Source organism: Rhyacophila brunnea, unplaced genomic scaffold (assembly GCF_057557595.1).
Source record: "Rhyacophila brunnea isolate RB1 unplaced genomic scaffold, BYU_Rbru_1.0 scaffold_20, whole genome shotgun sequence".
NCBI classification, from domain to species: Eukaryota; Metazoa; Arthropoda; class Insecta; order Trichoptera; family Rhyacophilidae; genus Rhyacophila; species Rhyacophila brunnea.
The window spans coordinates 33,086,230-33,110,724 of NW_028232860.1; the positions used below are offsets into that span (position 1 = coordinate 33,086,230).

At 32.7% G+C, this 24,495-nt stretch overlaps 1 protein-coding gene across 1 annotated transcript; it reads right to left on the bottom strand.

The window, feature by feature from the left end:
• Positions 1 to 1,394: 1,394 nt before the first annotated feature.
• LOC147071558 (serine protease ea-like) lies at positions 1,395 to 23,604 on the bottom strand. The gene is made up of 7 exons (XM_085948311.1): positions 23,446 to 23,604; positions 19,463 to 19,647; positions 16,948 to 17,140; positions 15,377 to 15,482; positions 13,094 to 13,257; positions 6,819 to 6,923; positions 1,395 to 1,848 (listed from the first exon to the last, which is right to left on the bottom strand). The coding sequence occupies exons 1-7, from the start codon at positions 23,525 to 23,527 to the stop codon at positions 1,532 to 1,534; spliced, it is 1,152 nt and encodes a 383-aa protein (XP_085804437.1). The 5' UTR covers positions 23,528 to 23,604; the 3' UTR covers positions 1,395 to 1,531.
• Between the last annotated feature and the right edge of the window lie 891 nt (positions 23,605 to 24,495).

Sequence of the window (24,495 nt, forward strand, 5' to 3'; positions counted from 1 at the left end):
GGGTTGTACCTGCGGGCATGACCACCAAGATGTTGAACACATCCTCTAGGATTGCCCGCTTATGGAATTCGAACGAGCGGAGCTGTTTGCCAGGGTCCGTCCTCACACGGGCCCAATTAGTCATGGAGATCTGGTTGCAACCGAGGCCAACTTTGCGGCATTTGAAAAATTTGCAGCGTCGTTTGGGGAGCGGGATAGTCCCGACTCTTCTGTAGACTCATCCATTTCAATTCGTGACACTCAGTATGCGGGTACACAAAGCACTTAACGTCAGCGGACAGCAGAGCCAGTCCAAAAAACATACATTTTCTTTCTTAATTTTCTTCTTTAAGCACTACGGTGCATGGTTGCAGCATCAGTCCCGTGCGGCTCCGTCTCGGGATGGAATGAGCACTTAAAATCACTTCTTTCAGACACGTTTAAAGCGTCATAGAAAGCGGCCGTGCATATCCACGGTTGTGCATATATGACGGGTGGTGGTGGGCACTTTAACGTAATGTTCTATTAGTAACAATAATAATATATTCATTGACATGTTTTCTTTTTAAAGTAAATGGGTAACGTTTTTATTCATATTTACACGATTTAAGAATTAATACCCCCGTCGCCAACACGAAACAAAATGACGTATTGACACCTAGACGTTCTCTCTCAGACTGCCAGCGAGTCCAAAATTTCGCTATATTTGAAAATTAGTTTCCGTTTCACTGAAGTATCGCCTTAAATAAGTTGAGTTAGAATAATTAATCAATGATCTCAAGGACGATAATATATATTAATTATGTTTATATTCTCCAGATAAACCAAAAAAATCAAAATTAACACATTTTTTATTGTGTAACGTTGCTATTGAATTAAATAGCATAAAATAAATAATTAAGATACAAGTAAACATTAAAGATAATATAGTATGTAGGTAATCTTCTACTACGAGTCAAAATTTAATAAGATAGAGACTATTTATTTTTTGTCTTGCTTAACGATAAGGGCGTCTGTCCATTGATATGGTTAGAAGGTGCGACACATCGCATTATCTTGAAGTCGAACATCTCATCAATTGCTTTATTTCAATGAAAACAGAATTAATGGGAACTGAAATACCTAATGGGTGTGGAGTAACAGGCAACCGATCTCGAGTGTGGTAGAATATGAGATAAATTTAAACACCTGTCAAGAATATGTCATTATTCTAAGCTTGTCCTTCGTTCTGACAACTGCACTCGGTTTATGCACTGACGTTCATTCAATTCAACTAAACGGACTGCAGTTAAAACCACTGAGATGATGTTCAACGTTAAGACATTGCAATATGTTGTAATATGTAAGCAGCAGCTGGCCATTCTAAAGGGCGTGGAGCCTTTTTTAAACCTTCTTATAATTAAAAAAATCTCCAGTAATTATTATCAAATTTTAATTATTTTAATCAATATTTCTCGTTACAATACTACACAGTTTAAGTTACAAATTCACGGATCTTCATGTTGATCCACCAATAAACCAAGTTCTGAGATAGAACGTTTTAAAGCAAACATTACTGTAGGACATTACTCGTAATCCAATCGCTATAGGGCCCAATCTTTGTGTACACCTCAGGCCAGTCAGCCAGTCCACAATTCGAAGGTCCAAAGCTGTCCATGCCAATGATGTACCAATTGCTTCGTCCATTTACTGTTTGTTGCATCATCAAGGGAGAACCAGATGCCCCCCGGCAGGTACCCGCTTCGGTGTTTCGTCCAGCACACATCTGTCCGATACTCAATTCGAAACCGGCCTGTTGATATATTCCAGTGCAGTTGAATTGTGAGACAGTTCGGACTGTCTTACTTTTCTGGAGTTTCTGGTTAGGTTCTGTAATAATAAACAATATAATATATTATATTATATAACCTACCCTTTATATATTATGTAAAGGGTAGGTAAAGGCATAGGAAAAATACAAGTGACCTCCATTTGTACTGATAGGTACACTTGTTCCCATGCAGGACTCGCGAGCACACCGGAGCGCCGTTCAGGGTCGTAAAATTGTTTATTTTTTTTGTAAATTTCATATGTACTTAAGGGCGGACGTGCTCAGCGTGGGTCAAAATTAAGCATTTTTTCTATTTGCAAAGCATGATCCTGGACATACCTTAAACGTTGTAGATAATCTATTTATATAATTTTGAAGCCTTATTATCCTGTTTTTTTATTTTAAACATTTGATGACTGCAAAAAGTATTTTTATTACATAAAATAGCATTTTTTAAACCTCTCGCTCAAATGTTTTAGAATAGTCATATTTAAGTACATAAATGTGCAGTGGTGTTAAGATTTTTTACATTTATTAATTTTTGAACGCATAAAACCATCAGTATAATTCGTGGGTCGGGATGTGTAGTCAGGTAAGTCACAAAACAGCAAAAATGAGATATGAATGCCACTATACTAAAAAAAAATAATCTTTCGTTCTGTGTAGTCAGATAAGTCGTACGTCTCACCATTAGCGAGATGCATTTTCAGTCAAAACATATTTTTTATTTTACGGGGTGTGTACACAGTTAAGTCACATGAGTAGTCAGATAAGTCAACGTTTTGTGTGACTTACCTTACTACTCATGGTTGGCTTATCTTCAAACGTCATACCTACTCCATGTTGATCTTGGTGAATCTAACGATTTTTTTAAGATATTTTGAGAAATTTTGAAAAAAAAATAACAACAGAACGTTAGTAAAATAGTCATATTTTAATAAATTATGACTTATATAAATAAGTATATGTATTATTAGTATATTATAAAAAATATACCAAATTTATCGAATTTCATTTATTTAACTCTAAAAACACGTAAACAATATCCAAACAAATAATCTTGCTTCCAGGATCAACCACATACTCCAATAACTTGTATGTTGACGATTCATATGGTAGCATAAAACATCCTGATTTTAATATTCAAGAATTATTAGTTTAATTTACCAACATTGAAGAACCACACCCTTCATGCTTAAATAATGTTTCCACGATTACACATCACAACGTTGTTTTAAGCTATGACCCTCGTTCTCGATTCAGAAGAAATAATCACCAAAAACGTAACTTAAGGCCATGCATTAGTTGAGGCACGGTCTAAAAAGATCGTTGCTAGGCGATGTGCGGATTGCGGGTCGCGGGTGAAAATGACGCCTGTCAAACGAAATATTATTTCTCATATAAATCCAACATACGTCCATTTTATGTTCTGTTTATTATTCTATTAGTATCAATAATAATATATTCATTGACATGTTTGCTTTTTAAAGTAAATGGGTAAAGTTTTTAGTCATCTTTACACGATTTTAGAATTAATTGGCCCGTCGCCATCACGCAGCAAAGTGACGTGCGTCCGACTCCACGTTCTCTCAATGAATGCGAAGCAAGTACAAATTTTTGTCGCGCGTACAGTTGAACATTATTTGGCGTTTCACTGATGCGTCACCTTAAAGAATGATACAAAAGCCTCCAGAAATGATAAAGAAGTTGCACGAATTACTGGCAAAAGTTACAATGTAGGTACCTTTAATGAAAGTTATGAATATGGAAAAAAGTCGTATCAGACAAAGCAAACCAGGAAAACATCATTTTCGCCAAGTAACAGTTCAATATTACTTGACTGTTGTACTGTTACGGCAACCAATTTGTAAAGGTTGTACATTAAAAACATTAAGTGAAAGTCACAATTTTTTTGAACATGTTTTGAAAAAAAAACGTGCGACTGCTTCCGGTATACTCATTCAAGAAGATGCAAGAGGAAAAATATCCCTAAAAACAAAGATAGCGAACAAGATAGGCAAATAGCAAAGATACATATGTGACTGTCAGAAAATACTTACCGCCACATTTGACAATAATTGTGATGTATTCTCAATATTTGAAGAGTATTAGCTGTAATCCCATCAATATTCGTTTATACGCAGAAATATTCCATGGCATGAACTTAACATTCAAACGGCTAAATAAGGATACTTGCCAAAAATGCGATAAACTTATGTACATATATACAAATTAAGAATTCCACCGATGATAAAGAAAAAAATAAAAATCGTGAGGAATTGAAAGAGCATCATATCATGACGAAGCTGACTTTGCATATTCAGCTAAGAGTTGTGATAAAGAGTACTTGCAAGATTCCTCTTGCCAAATTGTAACATTTGACATGCAGCAATGTATGCCCACACCAGTTGTTGAAAGTTCCCTGGCTTTTTACAAACGACATTTTGACAGTGCATGATTGTGATAATAACCAGGGATATTGCTTTGTATGTCATGAGCTCTTGCTAATAGAGAAGCTAACGATATCGCTGCATGCCTGTTCAAATACTTAACCAAGGGGATACATGATAATATTAAGCATGTGATCATGTATTCCGATAGATGTGCGGGTCAAAACAAAAATAGCCACGTAGCTGTAATGTGCATGATAGCATCGAAACATTCTGAGACTTGAAACAAAATTGATTAAAAAATTTTAGTCCCTGGCCACACACATATGGAGTGCGATAGTGACCATCGCATAATTGAGAAGAAAAAAAAGACATTTGGTGGAACGATCGAACATCCTCATGATTGGGCCAAATCAATATGCGAGACTGCAAAGAAAAATCCTTGTCAAGTCACTGAAATAACTCGTGCAGATTGTTTTAACTACTCGTATCGTATAGACACATATGGGAATAAGTTTGTTTGGAGAGATGTTAAGTGGCTTTAATTCAACAAACACGAACCGGGAATAGTGAAATTTAAAAGAACTCTCGACGAGACGACTGCATTTTAACAAATTTCATATATAAGACGAGACAAGACGAAAGATTTGATAGACTTACTTCCATACATTTCACCTTATTATAGAGAATTTTATGAGTCACTTGAGACATCTGAGACAGTCAGGGATATTTAACCTGATACAATTGAAGAAATCTGTACTGAAGTTTAATGATAACGATGAACCTTTATAATATTCAGGTGTGTGTGCCTTTTCACTACTTAAATAACATTAAAGTAAAAATAAGTTATAAAAATTCTAATTTTAAATTTATATAATATTTTGTTCAATAAACCAATAAGATTTATGTATAAAATGTGAGTTTTATTGCTAATATTAGTCGGATTTACATGAAAAAATAATAATATTACTTTGTGCGTAGTAAGGTAAGTCAATCATTTTTTGTGCAAATCCAGATAAGTGAATTCCCTTTTTTTTAAACCAATTAAATTTTAATGAAACAAAATAGTTAGAATACTTCTAGGACATATAATTGAAAGCCAATTACATGTACTTTGATTTGTTACTCATAAAAAAACATAACTATAATTAGGGGAATGTGGGGAATTTTTTGAAGTTTGTTTTTGCTATATCTCAAAATGACAATTTGTGACTTATCTGACTTCACATCCCGACCCACGAATTTATATTGACATTATTATAGTGAAATATTTACGATAAAAAATTATATTGATAATCTCTGTGATCACAAATTTGACAAGAATTAGGCATTTTATTATTCAAAAAATGGGCAAGATTAACACATTTGAAGATAATTCTAAAGACACTGATTATAAGCTATGTCTTTGACCATTCAAATGTGATAAACATCCTACGAATAATGATTACTGTATAATAATTATTGACCTAAGAATAAGTTAGTGTTTTTTTGAAATACGCCATTTCTTTTGGCATTCCCCAGTGGTTAAGCTACAATATACGGCCGTAGCCATAAATTGACAAAATAAAACTGAAGTAGGGAGTAAGATCATGATAACGCGCGTGTTTGAACATGTACCGTTTAAAAAAAATCGGTTAGGTACATGTTCAAACTGGATCATGCTTTGAAAATAGAACAAAAGGTCCATTTTGACCTACGCTGAGCATGTATCCCTTAAATGAATTGTTAATTTAAAAAAAATATTTTATTATATAATGACTTATCATAAATATTAGTGTATAATATTGAAATGTTATTGTAAATGCTTTTTGTTTCATTTTTCGTTTTGGGTTATGTTTAATTTTAGAATATTTATTTAGTGTCCTTAATGATGTACCTAGTAAGAAATAATATCCAATCTCATTAATTGTAATTTAATTGTTAGTGACAAAGTACCTACTATTATTTGTGTCACCTTTATGATTTTGTTTAGGTAAATACCTGTTTTATTATTGAGTTAAAAATGTCCCTTTGAGATGGACGAAACCGGTCCAAATTTATCAAATAAAAAAGTGGAATAAGTACAATTTTTTTTTTTTGCTTCTTATTAAATTTAATCAATAATAGAATGCAGTTCCAACATATTGTATTGACAGTTAACACAATAAAAAAACGCAAATTGTTAATTATTAATGTCAAGTGGGTCCCACCAGGCAAACAGTAATAATATAATACAATACATACACAAGCTTAAAATATTGATTCTTTGATTTATGACATATTTTTCTTTGTTACTGTGGAGCCATTTGCCCATGATCCGATTCGAACGTCTGAAATCTATTATTCAAGATGACAGTCCGATGTAACAGTCTTCAGATGTATAAAGTATATACTCCGCTTGCTCATTGTGGGGATGGAAAAATTAATTTGAAGGTTAAAGCATTAGAATACGCAATCGGAAGTTCAAATAGGACCGTGGAAAAACGGGTAACTTCCATATTTTGGTTCTAATTATTAATACATCGAATTTGTCTATGCGAACGGAACACTAGTAGCAATTTTGTTAGCTTTTCAGAGATCAGATTAGATTTGAATCACCTCTATTTAATACAATATGTAATGATCCTGCAATGCGAAATGTGGTAACTAAAATCACTTACTGTTTCTATTTAGGATCGATCCTGCAATGGTCAAATCTCGTCCGGTTAAATTTGCTGTCAGGGCACCTTGCTCGAAGATTGGTAGACAAATTGGAGATATAGAAGCTAAAAAAGAAAGATGTTTTCAAAATGTAATATACAATTAGATAACCTTACAGTTAATCGCCCAGGTGGAACATCCATATTACTGTATTGAATGTAAGGGTGATAAAACTCGTATCCGGAAACTTGTACGTATGCAGTTAGCCGTATCACACTTTACCGTGAAATGTTGTGTCGGAAATAAATGATCGTATATTAAAGACCGTCCAAGCTTTTTGGATCGTATAGTACCAGTGATGTCCCTAGACAAAATGGCGCCCCTAAGCAGCGCCGAAATTCCGCTCCATTTTTTATACAGTTTTTTTAATCTTTATTTCATCTTTCCAATATCTAAGAAATGTGTTGAATGGGTGCATTACTAACAAAATATACTTTAATAGTATATAAGTTTATGTAGCTATTTCTATGTATACCGAATGATTCACCTCGATTTGCCGCCCTTCGAGTAACTGCCGCCTCCAAGCGACGCTCAATCTGCCTACCCCCACGGGACGTCACTGTATAGTACTGATATAAAGTTCATTTCTAAATACGGTTCTTGTCGGTTTACACTTTAAAGGAAGCCAGCAGCAAATATTTTTTTTAAGTAGCCGATATACTGGATTATTTGTTAGGTTAGATTAAGTTAGGGGAGGTTAAATTTACATTCTTGAATTGAAGGCGTCCCCCGAAAAGGGGTCTGTATGAAAAACAAAATTGTTCAGGAGAGGAAAAAAACGTTTCATTCGATCATGCGGACTTTTGGAGTATATCTGTGATAATAATTATGTTCGTGCACTCTTTATCATTGAAAATTTTTTATTTTTGATAGTAAAATAAATCATATAGACTCCTCTTCTATGGTAAGCATTTTAGTATTGCCAATATCTCAAAAACTGTGGCAGTTAAAATAATAAAACTTTCCAATATCGTCAGCAATGCTATATAGAACCGTTTTAGTCAATAAAATCACTTTTTGACATGATGTATTATATAGACCCTTTTTCGGGGGACGCCTTCATAATCCTGCCTAAACCAAACTATATCATAAAAAATATTATTCTATCTATAAAATATCCAAAATTATGTATGATTAATTGCATAATTTTAGATATTCTATAGATAGATAGACGAGTATTTTTTGACTATTATTTATTATCGCTTGGTTTCACAGGGTTTAATTGAATTTTAAAAACTAACCAAAACCGTCTGTAAATTGTAGTCTTATTTCAATGAAAACAAATAATACGTATGACAAAGTTTAATGTACACTATTTATGGCGGATCTTAACAGCCTAATATAATAAAACTTTCCAATAACGTGAGCAATTCTATGTAGACCCGTTTTAGTCAATAACACCACTTTTTGACATGATGTGTTATATATATATATATTAAACTATCTTTTACATCGTGAGTGGTGATTCCAAAATAGAATTAAGTCATATTACTTCATCTGATTCCATAAATCTGGTAGGGATTTATGGATGCCAATGGTGTTCCGAAACATTTCGCCATACATTATTCAAACTAATGTCATCACCAGGGAACTCAGAAATAATGGGAACTGAAATACACAACGGGTAAGGCGATAGCAGGTAACCGACTCGAGTAAGGAAGAATCCGGGTTAAACTTACACACGTGTTAAGAATACGTTTTACGTCGAATACTAAAAACTGCTCTCGGTTTATGCATTTACGCTCATTTAATGTTGGTGTATTACACACACTTAGGGAATCCAATCCCGAGCCAAAATTCTGATCCCGGGATTTCGGTATTACAATTTGACAATCCCGGGATCCCGGGACTGGTCCCGGGATTGACATTTTTTTCCATTGTTAATATAAAAATTTTATATTTACAAATAACATTGATAAAATCGGTCAAAAATAAATCTAGTATAATTTATACTATTGAAGACATTTATTGTTAATATTGTATACGTTCAATCTTGGAAATACAGAAGTTTAATGGAGTAAATAATATTGTAATATAAATAATAATGTGAATTGAATATGAGATTGCTGTTTCTGATAGTAAAGACATAATGAATGGATTAGCGAGATTTAAAATAGTAAAGCAAATAATCATGGCGTACGTATGGCCTTTCCGCATCATAAATCTAATTAGTCAGCCAAATATGAAACTGCCGTAAAACGTATGATATCATGGTAGAATTACTTTGTTAAAAGTGCGAAGCATTGTTTTTTTCCAATCTTTCTTATTTTTAATAATTCATGTGAAAAAATAAAATGAATCGGCAACCTACACATGGGTATAAATCAAATTGCATTCAAACTCATTTTATTTATAATGTAGCTATTTTTTATTTAAAGTTTTTTTTCCGTTTTATTTTCGGTTTTATTTTATTTTCCATAAAAATTGATAAAAAAATCAATCCCGAAGTCCCGGGATTATGTTTATCAATCCCGGGATTCATAGGTATCGAAAATAGCTCGGGATCCCGGGATCCCGGAATTCGGGATCCCGGGATTGGAATCCCTACACACACTATTGCACGTGCATAATACGTGCTTCATTTTCGTAGGACACTCACACATACAAAAGCCTGCTTCACCATGCGGCGTATTGAATATTGCCTATCGGTATTCTATTTATTATCTGTTCTGTGGTCATCACACTAAGACGCGGCCCACGCGCTACGCGACCCACAGCCACCTTCATACCAGGCAGTAAACAAAATTTGGCGCCAAAGCTCTATTGGGCGGTTTCGTAGCTATTAATAGTTTTAATTGAAAATAAATCAATCATAGAGATTTGTGTGTTATTAATAAATCATTTTTACCAGGGGTGGCCACACTTTTTTTTCTAGGATCGACTTTTAAATAAAATTATTTATGGCGATCGACTGACATCGCTTGTAATTATATTATCATGCGCAGGGCTCGAAATGGACCGGAATGCACCGGAGCGCCGTTCCTGTTCGTGAAATCGGTAAAATTATCGCTCCGTCTCGTGGAATAAATAACTTGACCGTCTGAACTGGATTGGCCACATAATAGAAAATCTCACACACTTATTTTTATGAAAAAAACACATAAACTTTGACAACTTTACTATGTAAAAATCTTCAGAAAACTGTCGAACGCTCCGATTCGTAAATTTTTCCATTTCGAGCGCTGATCATGCGAGAACAATAAAAATCCAATTTTTATAATTCAAATATGTATTTATGTATTTTGAAAACAGATATTTTATACGTACATATAAAAAACAACGATATGAAAAAATCGAATTAGCGACTATTTAATTATTATGTATTTCACTTCTAAAAAAAAAGTACACATTAACTGTAATTTCGACATAGTTACACAATTTACCTGTAGGTATATCAAATATTAGGAATCATATAACTTATTTTTTATTTTCATCTGAAACTTTGCATGGCATATTTTCAGCAATATTGACGTATTGTACGTGATATGAAGTTACTGCTAGACGTTAGCACGCAGTCAAATTATCGTCAATCGTGAGCAATGCTTCGCTTTGATTGCATTTATTAAAGAGAAAGTCGATTCGCACAGATATTTAGAATCAAAAAAGCAAGTTAAATATGCTGCAACTTTCCAAAGATCTGGATATTTGTTTTCACAAATAATGTTCCAAAAATTATCATGACTTAATGCTCTGGTATTCAGGACTACATCGCATTTTAGTGTCAATATTTCTGCTTCAAGTGTGGCAAGGTGTGTAGAATCGATATCTAATAAAACACTTTTTTATGGCTATTTATTTCGCATTTATATTATCATTAAATGAGTATGACATAAATATAGCGCCAAGGCTCGAAATGGACCGGAACGCACTGGAGCGTCGTTCATGTTCGTGAAATCAGTAAAATTATCGCTCCGTCTCGTGGAATAAATAATTAGACCGTCTGAGCTGGATAGGCCATATAATAGAAAATCTAACGCACTTATTTTTATGAAGAAAAGAAAACGCATAAACTTTGATAACTTTACTATGTAAAAATCTTCAGAAAACTGTCGAGCGCTCCGGTTCGTAAATTTTTCCATTTCGAGCGCTGATATAGCCTCATCTTCTAAATTAGATAAATCCTTAAATCTCACGTTAAACTCCGTTAGCAACGTAGTTCTGACTCGTTTGAACAATACATAGTGCAATATATTATTATGTCCGCGGTCGACCAAAAATACCTTCGCGATCGACTGGTAGACGCATTGGCCATCCCTGATTTATACCAATATAAGAATTGAGACCGTTGTAAAAAACTACCGTAAACGGGGCAAATACTGTGATGAGTTGGCGATATTTGAATGTATTTTGGTCAGTATTTTTGCTCTGCTGGAAAATACATATGCCGGAAGACCGGATATTGTAAATCCTTCAATACCAAATATATTTGATGATACATGTTTAGGCTTCGCTCCAGGTTACTTCTTTGGTGGATTCATATTAATCCTCAGTAATCATGAGAATCTCTTTAATTGTCTCAGGAGAAGATTTTTAATTTAAGTACCTATTAGCTCTGAACTACGCTGTAACAATATCCTCACTAATACTGTCTTGATATTTGATTCAAAGATGGTATGGATATTATATTAAATTTTATAGCGTGGAATTTTACCAGTCTATTCACACGTTACTGGACTAGGGATCCCGAGCTATTTTCGATACCTATGAATCCCGGGATTTCGGGATTGATTTTTTAATCAATTTTTATGAAACATAAAATAAAAGCAAAAATATAACAGAAAAAATACTTATAATGAAAAATAGCTACATTAAAAATATACTGAGTTTGAATGAAGTTTGATTTATACCCATGTGTAAATTGCCGATTTATTTTATTTTTTCAGATGATTTATTAAAAATGAGAAAGATTGGAAAAAAACAACGCTTCGCGCTTTTAACAAAGTAATTCCACCATGATCTCATATACGTTTTACGGCAGTTTCATATTTGGCTGACTAATTAGATTTATGAAGCGGAAGGGCGATAAGTACGCCATGATTATTTGCTTTACTATTTTAAATCTCGCTAATCCAGTCTCTACTATCAGAAACATCAATCTCATATTAAATTCACATTATTATTTATATTACAATATTATTTACTCCATTAAACTTATGTATTTCCAAGATTGAACGTAGATATACAATATTAACAATAAATGAATACGTGTATTAATTAAGGCTCTAAAGTAGTATTGCCTGTAGATACAAAATACCGAGTCATTGCAGTAAAATTTCATGAAGCAAACCTTTTGAAAAATGTGGTTTTACAGTGTGATGCAATCACGGCAGCTTCTATAATTTTAGGTATTAGGAAGTCGCAAGTGTCAACACACCATCGTCAGCCATTTTATATTGAATGAAGTTGACCACTGTAGTGCTATTTACACCATTATAAATAAAACAGGCCAACGGACTTACAACGTCAACAGGTTTAAATATTTTGCTTTATTTTGACTTGCTTGAGGCACTTAGACCATAGCTGAAGTTATTGGCGTTAGTATGTAGAACACTTTTCTATGAAAATGTCAGTTTTTTTGTTTTTGGTACTTAGAGCCTTAATTAATACACGTATTCAAATGTCTTAAATAGTATAAATTATACTAGATTTATTTTTGACCGATTTTATCAATGTTATTTGTGAAAATAAAAAAATAATATTAACGCTTTCGCTGCTGAATAGATAATGCGATTTTAATTGCCCCCTTTAAAATGCACGTTAATTACATCGATCGGCCGCCTGGTCATTACGCACCGTGTGCGTCTTCCGCGTCCAAAGTATTAACAATGGAAAAAATGCCAATCCCGGGATTGTCTAATTGTAATCGCGAAATCCCGGGATCAGAATTTTGGCTCGGGATTGGATTCCCTATACTGGACCAATGTTACTGTCATTATTCCATGATACTGACAACATTCAAACCAGGTTCGCATCAGGTTTGATCATAATTATGATATTGTTATTGGTTGAGTGAAGTCTGCTATTAATTTATTGCTAACTCATAGTATATTTTTTATATTTAGAAATAATAATTTTACATTAAGAATAGTTTTCCATCGTGTGAAAATATGCTTAGGTACTAAATGTAAGTACCTACTAAATAAATACACTACTAGTGAGATTGTTCTCTTACGGTAAGGTGATAAGTGATAACTGATAAATAAAATTAGTTCCATAATTACAATATTAATTTTACCTGTAAATATGACGGGTTGTGTCAGCCGAATCAGTGCAATATCATTATATTGTCTTCTATCATCTGGATTGTAACTGCTGTGAACAGTTATAGATTCGACCGGAATGTCCACATAGCTATTTGAAGTAATTAAATTCCTGTCGCCAATTAATCTAACTCCGGACCTGAATTAAAAAAATAATATTTTAACATAGTTACGAAAATTTATTTTATTTCATACTCAAGAATATATCTGTCGCTACATTTCAAAATCAGCCAAGTCCACCTTTAGGTATTTTTTAGTTTTTTTTGTGAATTGCTGAAGAACTACTGCTTTCTAACATTTCTGCATTATAAAAATGTGGAATTTATTTATTTTAAATATTCTTTACTCGAAATAATATAAACTTTCACTCTTGTGACTGTGTATTTGAGAAAACAAAAAGCTGTTTTTCTCCTATTCATCTATTATGGACTTGGCTAATTTTGAAATCTAGCGACACCTATCCCCCTGTAGAGGTACTACGAAAACAATCAATGCGCTAAGATATTATTAATTTGTAGTAATTTTCTCATCGCATTATTCCTAGTGATGATCAACCCATAACTTTGCTATAATGGGTATCTTTGCAAATATGATCAGGGCCGCCGCGAGTAAAAAAGTTATCCGTACGTAAAGTTAGAAACGGTCCACTAAAAAATCTTTTATTTGATTCCTAAAATACATATTATATCATTTAAAATACAGAACGCAAAGTAAATTCGCAAAGACCAATTGAAAAATTATCACATATAAATTATTACTATCAATTAATACTACAACATACCATGGGGTCCAATGACAGTAGTATAGTAGAGCAGTGGTAGAAGTGAAACGATTACGTCAAATACCCAGGCTTTGACAAATCAGATATATAATAATAAAATTGTGTTGTGACTAGGGATTCTAATCCCGGGATCCCGAACTATTTTCGATACCTATGAATCCCGGGATTGGTAAACATAATCCCAAAACTTTCGGGATTGAGTTTTTTTATCAATTTTTATGAAAAATAAAATAAAAACGAAAATAAAACAGAAAAAATACTTTTAATAACATACAAATACATTAGAAATAAACTGAGTTTTAATGAAGTTCGATTTATTACCCATGTGTTGCCAATTCATTTTATTTTTTCACATACTGAAATTATTAAAAATAAGGAAGATTGGAAAAAACAATGCTTCGCACTTTTAGCAAACTGATTCCACCATGTTTTTAATGCATTTGTCATTTTTTTATATTAATTGCACTTGTAATGATATCTTTTCATAAATAAATAAAACTGTTTTACTTTCACATTATTATTTATACATATTACAATATTATTTACTCCATTAAACCTATGTATTTCCAAGATTGAAAGTACATAATATTAACAATAAATGTCTTAAATAGTATAAATTTACTAAATTTATTTTTGACCGATTTTATCAACGTTATTTGTATATATATAAATTTTATATTAACTATTGAAAAAATACCAATCCCGGGACCAGTCCCGGGATCCCGGGATCATCAAATCGTAATCCCGAAATCCCGGGATCAAGATTTTGGCTCTGGATTGGATTCACTAGTTGTGACCTCACCGGATATTGAACGCGGAGCCCCGGATGAGTAGCCAGTACCTTATGCACTGGCAACGATTATTTTTATAATGTAAAATGCATGTATTGATAGAAAAGTAATTTCAAAAGATTCTATACCCACAGACATCTGAAAATCATCTGAACTGCATCAAAACCTGCATGACTCAATGAACGTTTTTATCATCTTCGACATGCCTACACTTCTCGGCTGTCATATCAAAATCACGTTTTTTTGTTTTCAGCGGTTGGCACCATGTATTTTCTATAAGAATTTTGTCTATTATCTATGGTCTGCAGGTTGGGTTCTGTTCAAAATATTATCTATGGATGTCATGTCACAAGTAATTTTAACGCACGAACACGTAGAAACTGTTAAAATTAATTGAAATTAGCATGAATAGTTAACAATTATTCAAATTACATAATACACAAAATACATTACAGTTGGCACTCTTCATCAGTATCATTCTACAATGAATTTACAGAGATGGTGATCGTTAAAAATATTCTTCAAAATGACGAAACCATAGACTAAATTTGTCGCCGCGACAGCGTGACAGTAGGGGACATGCACATCAATTTGATTCGCGCTTAAACTAGTTGTACTCAATATGATGAGCCGAATAGTAATATGAATCATTTAATACTTGGTAGGTACTGATATATTTAACTTACAATTGCCAAGTTCCTGGTATTCCACTTCCGTTTGTACAGTGCGCTACTGTTATGACATAGCGCGAGGATATCAAAGCCCCCATGCAGTTGAACCCTTTTCCATTTGCTAAAAAATAATATTTTTTTAAATAAATTTATTGATTCAAGATAATTTTTGAGTTTATTAACCTTAGAATGATTTGCTGGCATTGCGGGTCTTAGACGCTTATCCAATCTTCACTTGGCTTCACGTCAAATGATTTAATATACATTGTATTTGTTTTAATTTCGCTACCATTTAAATTTCGAGATTCTCGAGATTTTTGGTGAGGGAAATATATTTTATTGAAAAGAATTTTTTTCCAGTTTAACATCTTTCAACATCGCTGATGACAATAACTTTAATTAGATGTAAATGCTATTTTTGTAAGGAAGAAAGAAACATCACAGTGCATATTCTGGAAACTGGTGTTTCTTTTAAGCCATTACTTTCATAAGGTTAGGTCTCATATTAAATAGAAACGAATTTCAAAAAAGGCTTTCTGCAACATCTTTGGTTTGATCGTTTCCCTAAAATGCCTCCAAAAACAAAGCCAGAAGATTTCGTTCCTAATATTGACAATAACTTTAATTAGATGTAAATGCTATTTTTGTAAGGAAGAAAGAAACATCACAGTGCATATTCTGGAAACTGATGTTTCTTATAAGCCATTACTTTCATAAGGTTAGGCCTCATATTAAATAGAAACGAATTTCAAAAAAGGCTTTCTGCAACATCTTTGGTTTGATCGTTTCCCTAAAATGCCTCCAAAAACAAAGCCAGAAGATTTCGTTCCTAATATTGACAATAACTTTAATTAGATGTAAATGCTATTTTTGTAAGGAAGAAAGAAACATCACAGTGCATATTCTGGAAACTGGTGTTTCTTTTAAGCCATTACTTTCATAAGGTTAGGTCTCATATTAAATAGAAACGAATTTCAAAAAAGGCTTTCTGCAACATCTTTGGTTTGATCGTTTCCCTAAAATGCCTCCAAAAACAAAGCCAGAAGATTCCGTTCCTAATATTGACAATAACTTTAATTAGATGTAAATGCTATTTTTGTAAGGAAGAAAGAAACATCACAGTGCATATTCTGGAAACTGATGTTTCTTATAAGCCATTACTTTCATAAGGTTAGGCCTCATATTAAATAGAAACGAATTTCAAAAAAGGCTTTCTGCAACATCTTTGGTTTGATCGTTTCCCTAAAATGCCTCCAAAAACAAAGCCAGAAGATTTCGTTCCTAATATTTTTACTGAAACTTATTTTTTTGTTTGAGCTGAATTTTTTTTTGAGAATCTCATTTTAACAATCAAGATTCATCGTTATTTATTCTTAATTAATAATAAAATATTATTAAGAAAATTTCCCACCATTTATTTTAATTTAAATATCAACAAAATATTTTGCGTTAATGATTTCCCATTGGCTCTAACAAAATAGTCGATGACTTGCAGAATGACCAAACCTAATAACTTCATAAAACTATAGAAACGTCACACCAGAAAGATCACGATATTGGTGACAAAGTAATAAAAATAATCATACGTTTCGTATATTCCAATAACGCAACCCAAGGGAAACCATCGCTGTCTTCCTTATTATTTCTGTTTCTTCTCTGACCACAGGTGGCCACATCTGGGAAGAGATCGCTGGTTTCAGAAATCCGCGATCCTACCTGAGGGACGTTCACAGTGGGTGTGGGCTCGAACATGAACGTGAGGTCTGTAGGACAACATATCTGAAACAGTAAGTAAATAAACATTGGATTACCGAATGTTCTTCGTAAGCCCATAAGCAGAGAACCTACAGAAAGCTGCGTGATGATGGTGTCCTACGAGTCACGATCTAAATACACAATTGAGAATGAAAGCTCCCACTGTACTTTGTTACGTAGTCGCAGTTTTGTCATCATATAAGTTATTCCCTTAAATGTATGCCTTTATTATCTCAAAAGGAGATCGACAACCGATATATTATGTTTTACGTCTAATGGAAACAAAATTATATCACAATTCAAGATTTATTATTGGATTGTCTAGACCAGGAGTTCACAAACCTTTTTTTCAAAGGGACAATCTCGAAATCAAAAATATTCCGTCGGAAATATATTTGATTTCTATATTATCGGGCCGTCCTTTCTTTTATAAATATTTTCTGTTTTTAAAAAACATACGGCAAACAAATCAAAAATTATTATATACATATATTATGTAAACTTATATTTTTTACTTCGGCTTCACACTCATTGATTTGGGGTTGTATTTTTCAATAGAACTGGTAAAATTTGACAGCTAACAACACAACTACTACAGCAGCGGCGCACCCGTCACTGCGCCTGCGCCGAACCTTCCTCACTTTGTACATCTCTATACTTACACAAATATCAAAGTGTCTGCCCATTCATTCTTGCCAGAGGATATTTCATTATAAATGTAATTTTTAATATTCGATATGAAGAATAAAAAATAAAACAGATTTAACATAAATCTGGCGGGAAACATTAAAAAGTCACGCGGTTCACACTTTGTGAACCTCTGGTCTAGATAATCAATAATATTTTTAACATTATAAAATATAAATTTGTGTTTTATACTACACCCAGTCAATTTTTTTTTGCTTAGGTAGTTAACCTATATTCAGCTATGCTTGCTATTAATTTTAAGTCAAGTATTTCTTAACACATTTCATTAGTTTTTACCAGTACCAAGATGGGGATCAGCCACTTAGCAATCCGCAGCTTTAGACTTATCATTATATTATTATCTTGGCTACGGACGATAACGGTAATCTGGGGAACTATGGACAGGTATAAATTTCAGGTATACATTCACGCCTCGGACCCCGGCAGTAGTCCATAACACTGCACACAGTGCTATAAAATCGTAACCAAGATTATAATGGTTCTAAGTCAAATAGCTAGGCCTAACTTTAGACGAACATCTAACATTTAATAAATTTGGAAATCAAAAAGCGCTAAGCTCAAGTCACGAACATCAGACTAGGCTCAATGAAAGGTAGAATCGCCCTTAGAAGCAAACTTTTTCTCTATACTGCGATAACCCGTCCCATTATAACATATGCTGCCCCCGTCTGGGGCTATGCTAATTCTACTAAACATTTTAAAACGCTACAGACTATACAAAACAAATCTCTCAGAATAATCACAGATGCCCCATGGTTTGTACGCAATACCACACTTAATAGAGATTTGAACGTAGAAACCATTCACGACCACGTCCTGAAACTTTCTAAAAAAATCTACATATCTATGACAGCAGACTTTCCAAACCAGTCGATCAAAGATCTAAACAATTACGATCCAGCCATCCCCACCGAATTTCCGAGACCACGAGCAATACTGCTCTTAAAGTGTTCTTAGTCTATATTTTTTCCCTACAGTGGGAGACAAAAAAGAGGCCATTTGGTTCCCTCTCCATCTGCTATATCGATATTATAAATAATTACAAGATAAAAAAAAACTTTTATATACCACGTTTTTAATTTTTTTGTTGAATCATAATATGATTATATAATATAATTAAAATCATATGTATATATTATAAACTTGACAATTCTATGTGTTAATAAAAACTTTTATTGTACTTGAAATACTGAATAAATATAGAATACTGAAATGTCATTTTGACATTTAATATTGATTTCCATAGTAACGCACGTATATATTAATAATTTAGTTGCTAGGACCCCCTTAGTAACCAATAATAGTGTTTCACTTTTTACGAATTTTTTCCGAAATAATTTTCCATACAAAACAGAATTAACTGAAAATGAATTCAATTCTGCTTAAAGATGGCTAAAAGTTAAATAAAAATTAAAATTAAAAGAATGCATTTTCATCGTGTTCTGATATATTCTAAAAGTTTCAAATGTCTAGCTAGTCGGGAAGTTAGTTAAAAACTTCAATCGTCCAATACAAATCTTGGACAAACAAGAATACGAGCTGATAAAAACGTGGTAAAAATAAATATTCCGCAGTGCTAACTTCGTCAATTAACTCCGAAAAAAAAACAAATAATAAAAAAGAGAACATTTTTCTTACCTCGCGTCCCAGCTCTAAGCTACCGCACTGGGAAATCCGAAGATAGTCTTTGGCTTCCTGCGAATTGCGGAATTTTTCACGAACATTCACTAACGAGGGGCAAGCAGTGAACTCTATGCATTGACCTTTCTGATTGTAAGGAGTATCGCAGGAAGGCCCATTAGGAATTCGGTCCGTAGCACCGTCTGAAAGTATTAGATAAATGTATAAAATACAACCACGTTCCATTATAGCTTATTTAGTATAGTTCGTTTATTATAGTTTTAAAATTTTTTTTCGCAGTAAATAAGAAGTACTTATTACATATTAAAACGTCGTAAGTAATTTTATTTAAATATTTTTTCTATATATTTGACAGAATTAACAATACAGTAACTTTAAACATACAGAATTTTGAAAACACCTCAGAGAAAAATAATATATAATCACTAGAAAATATCTTTTGAAAAAAATACACCAGCAGGATTCGAACCTGCGACCAGGTTCATACCCATATACGGTGACCATGAAGCTACGTGTCCTAACCATGGACCCCACAAAGGGGGGCTGACACGGTTTCAGCCTGGGGGCCCGGTCTAGGGGGGGGCGGCGTGGCGGGTTGACCAGATAAATGAGATAAACACACATCGCAAATTTGCACTAATAGTAAAAAAAGTCGCCTGCGGCTCAATTTTAGTTTGTGGATATTAACATTTTAAATTATGTAGTTATGCGATGCAATATTTGATTTTTATTTGTCAATACTCAACTAGGTAGGTACCAACTCTATATTTGAAATGGATGTATTAAAAAATACCAAAAATCGTTAAAAATACACCGAATTTCCTTAATTTTGTAAAATAACTTAAATTAAAACACTACTTGTGAGAGTAACACTGCGTTTGACCATAACGATAGGTATGGGGGCCCGCTTCAGGATATGGGCGCCATAATCCTAACTCATTGCGACAAATTAACTAATGTTTTTAACGATTCAAAGCTAGAACAAGTACTATAATAGCTTAGTGGTCACATCAGCGCAAATCCCGGGGGGCGCATGTTCGAATCTTGATGGTAGTCATATTTTTTCAAAAAGATTTTTATAGTGGTTAGGTACATATTTCTCAGAAGTGTTTTCAAATTATGTATGTTCAATAAAATAATAATGTTACATTCTTAAATATTATGAATTATTCGTTTAATAAAAATAAAAATTTAAAATTTGTTTGGTTTAATAATGGCTGATTATTCTCTCTTGAGATAATTATTACTTTTTGATAATAATAGGTAATTCTTATAATATTACTTGGCAATCGCATTGTGGTAAAACCATGCATGTTTACGTTGGTATTTTCTGATCATCTGAGTCAATAGAATATAAATAATAGTATTATAATTATTATGAAGTTTGTGAAATATTAGTTTTCTTGATTTCATTCGCAGAAGCCAATGACGTGATTTTGTTTAAAAACTGGTTTTTTGAATTAATTTGTTTGGCTGGCTGTCCTATGTACCGTTAATATTATAATAAATATTTTGCTATTATTATTATTATTATTATTATTATTATTAAGTTAACACATAATAATGTAAAATGCATATTTTTCAAATGTTTATTTATTATTTATTACCTGTAGAAAATATTCCGGTATAACTACCTGTATTAGAAATAATAATGGATTTTTACTGTTCGGAATAGATGTTTGATTTATTTATTAATTAAAGATGATTAAAAAATATTAATAAATATACATATGGCTATTGAGGGCGATGAACTTGTACGTCTATAGATCTTGTGTCTATGTAAATAACTGACTGAAAAAGTCGTATGTTAGGTATTTTTTTATAACCTCTTTGAAAGTAGGTATTCTATGAATAATGGATGAATATTATATCAGTTTGAAAGAAACAAACGTGATGGTACCGCTCTCTAAAATATGTACCCATTAAATTCTGGAATTCTCTGGCCACATTGGCAGAATAAAAAAACAATAAGAGCACTATAAATAGATCCACAGAAATTAAGCCATGATAATATTGTAATAAACGTGTACCATTTAAAGAATTGAAGATTAAGTTTAAACCATTCCTTTTTTATTTATTTTACCAGATTACTTACAGTGACTGATGTCATCACTTTATATCACTCACGGCCTCTCGCATGAGTGCGATAATAGATGTAAGTTAGTCTGCGCGCTTCAAACTGAGGCGTAGTACCATTACCGTCGCGCAGTATGCCTATAATTATCACGACGAATGTAAAGTTCAATATTTTTTTGTGAAGTAAAAGACAAATAGTGTCGTTTAATTTGCAACGCTTCAGTGTCTTCGACTAAAGGTAATACGTTTGTATAAATTTAATATTGATATATGAAGAGAATGATTGATCACAGCCTACTTGAATTTGGATATGCCTGACCTACATGCTAGTCCAACTGAGTGATGAGACCATGGCACATAACTATAGCAATATGAGGAGTAACACTTCATAACAGTGAGAAACAGAAAATATAAAACAGATTATTTTCATTTTAGTGGTGTTTTTTAAAACTAAGTAGTCTATTAAATACATAATATATTAATCTCAGAAACACAAAACATATTTTCATTTAAATGCATTTTTTGCACTGATCATGTCAGCAATGTGGTGTTTTTTTCTTGCATTTTAAATAAACTTGCCCATTTTCTTACGAAATTCAACATGTTAGTGGAGTGGCAGTATTATAATTTTATAATATCTTGAGGGCACAACAAATATTTTTGCAATTTCGCACTGGCGCCCGAGGGCGCCGCGTTGACGATCGCTGCTCTAGTCTAGAGTCTAGACTTTAAGCTATCGATCCGTCTATGACTGATGCGAATCATTTATAATAACTATGTTTTTACGTACCTACAAAGTCCCTCAATTATTCGAAGGCGATCGCATTTCTTATCTTTAAACAATGAAGGTAAATGACATTACTAACTTAATTCAACTGAGTACCTGAGACAACGAATAAGCATATAAATCCAAAGAGGTAATGCAGTCGCTGTTTTAGGTACTCTTGAGGTATCCTGAGGAATGGCAAATGTATTTTATATACCTACTTGGGGAAACCTAGTACATATTATTATTATATCAGTGGTTTTATTATTATTGTTTTAGTGGTTAGGTATATAATTATGTGTAGGTACTTATATCGTTTAATTTTAAGTATACCTTTTGTCATTTATGTTGTCTTATAATCTTTTATTATTATTATTATTGTTTCCATATATAATTCATTAGTTTTATATATATAATGATAAATGTAATGTAGTACTATGTAACTGCTAGCTTGCAAAAAAATATTATTACTTAATGATAATCATACATCAGTGTCAGCGAAATTAGTTTTTGAAGTTTTTGTACCTACTTGTAAACAATGTAAACAGTTGTTTCTTTATTCAATACAGAATACTGAATTTTTCTAGGATTTATCGATGCCTCTCCTATCACTACATAATATGATGTTTCCATAAATATTCTAAATATTTTGTGTATTCAGGTTTAAATAAAAACAATATAACTAATAAGTACATAATATATTAAACATAACGATAGCTCAGTTTTGAGTTAATATGTTAGCCATTATATTTGTATATCACTCCTCTACAGTTCCACAAAATTACAACTAAAAAAAAACACTAGTTATCCTCGAAGGGCCGAGGTTTTTGTCACTTTCTACAAGTCAGTATAGGTGAGTTAAAACTTTTATCATCCATTAGGTACTCAAAACTACTTATTCCTAGTTATAGCACTATGGAACTGAGCCATCGATTATAATAATTAACGAAACCATAAAATAAACATTTAGTACGTAAGTTGAAAATAATAAGTTACGTAATGTATTTAGTTTGTTTGCCAGTAATATAAGAACATACATCTTGCGGTTTCTAAACAGGCTTTGTAAGGTACTTACATATTATGTTCTTTACTTTTAATCTACTCAATTATTATATCAATATTAATAAGTATAACTTACCTGCGAATGATCCATTTAACGAAACTAAAAATATACATACAACAATAAAAGTATTATAAAATGACATTTTATCAAACGTCATTTACTACAATAATTTTAAGACAAAATATTTGAAGTTCAGAATGTAATGTTGTCTTAGTCAACAGCTATTCAACAACTAAACATCTTTTCAAAAGACTGAGAAAAAATCACTACCAACATCATAAATATGCAATTATTATAATACTTGTTTGTTCTCAGTAGGTAGGAAGACGTCACTCAGACAGACAGTGATTACTGATTAGGTAAATATTATTAGAGATGCCCAATATTTGGACAACGTTAAATAAAATTGCCTAAATCTAATAAAGCAGGACAGGGATCGAAATGGACCGGAGCGCACCGGAGCACCGTTCCGGTTCATAAAATTATCGCTGTCTCGATAAAAATTAATTTGACCATTTGAGCTAGATAGTCAGTATAATAAAATAATCTTGCACACTTATTTTTTATCAAATACACACAAAACTGGATAACTACATCTATATATGTATATATAAATCTCGTGTAATGGTGTTTGTGGTCGCACTCCTCCGAAACGGCTCGACCGATTTTTATGAATTTTTTATGTATATTTGTTAGGTATGAGAATAGGTTGTAAAGTATATTTCATACCGCTAGGCGATTAGGGTGTCCCTATCCAGAATTTTTTTTTGTATTTTTTTATTTGGCATCAAAAATACCTATAATCCCAAATTTTCACCCTCCCACCCCCACCCTCCCATTTTTTAATCGCGATTTTAGTATTTTTGTATGAACAAATTTAACCGTCGTTCGTATTTCAAACAGAACGAAATTATTTATGTTGTTAAATGACAGATGGCGCTACGTCCGAGAAGAATTCACGAGAAGCGTTGCGTTATTTTGACATGTCATTCGGCGTATCACAATGCAGTGCGTGCAAAATTGTGTACGATTTATTTTAATTTATCTATTTGTGTGCGTGTATTACAGTGAACAATGCCAGCAAGACGCAAGGGGGACCATTTGGGCCGTCGAACGAATAAAGCA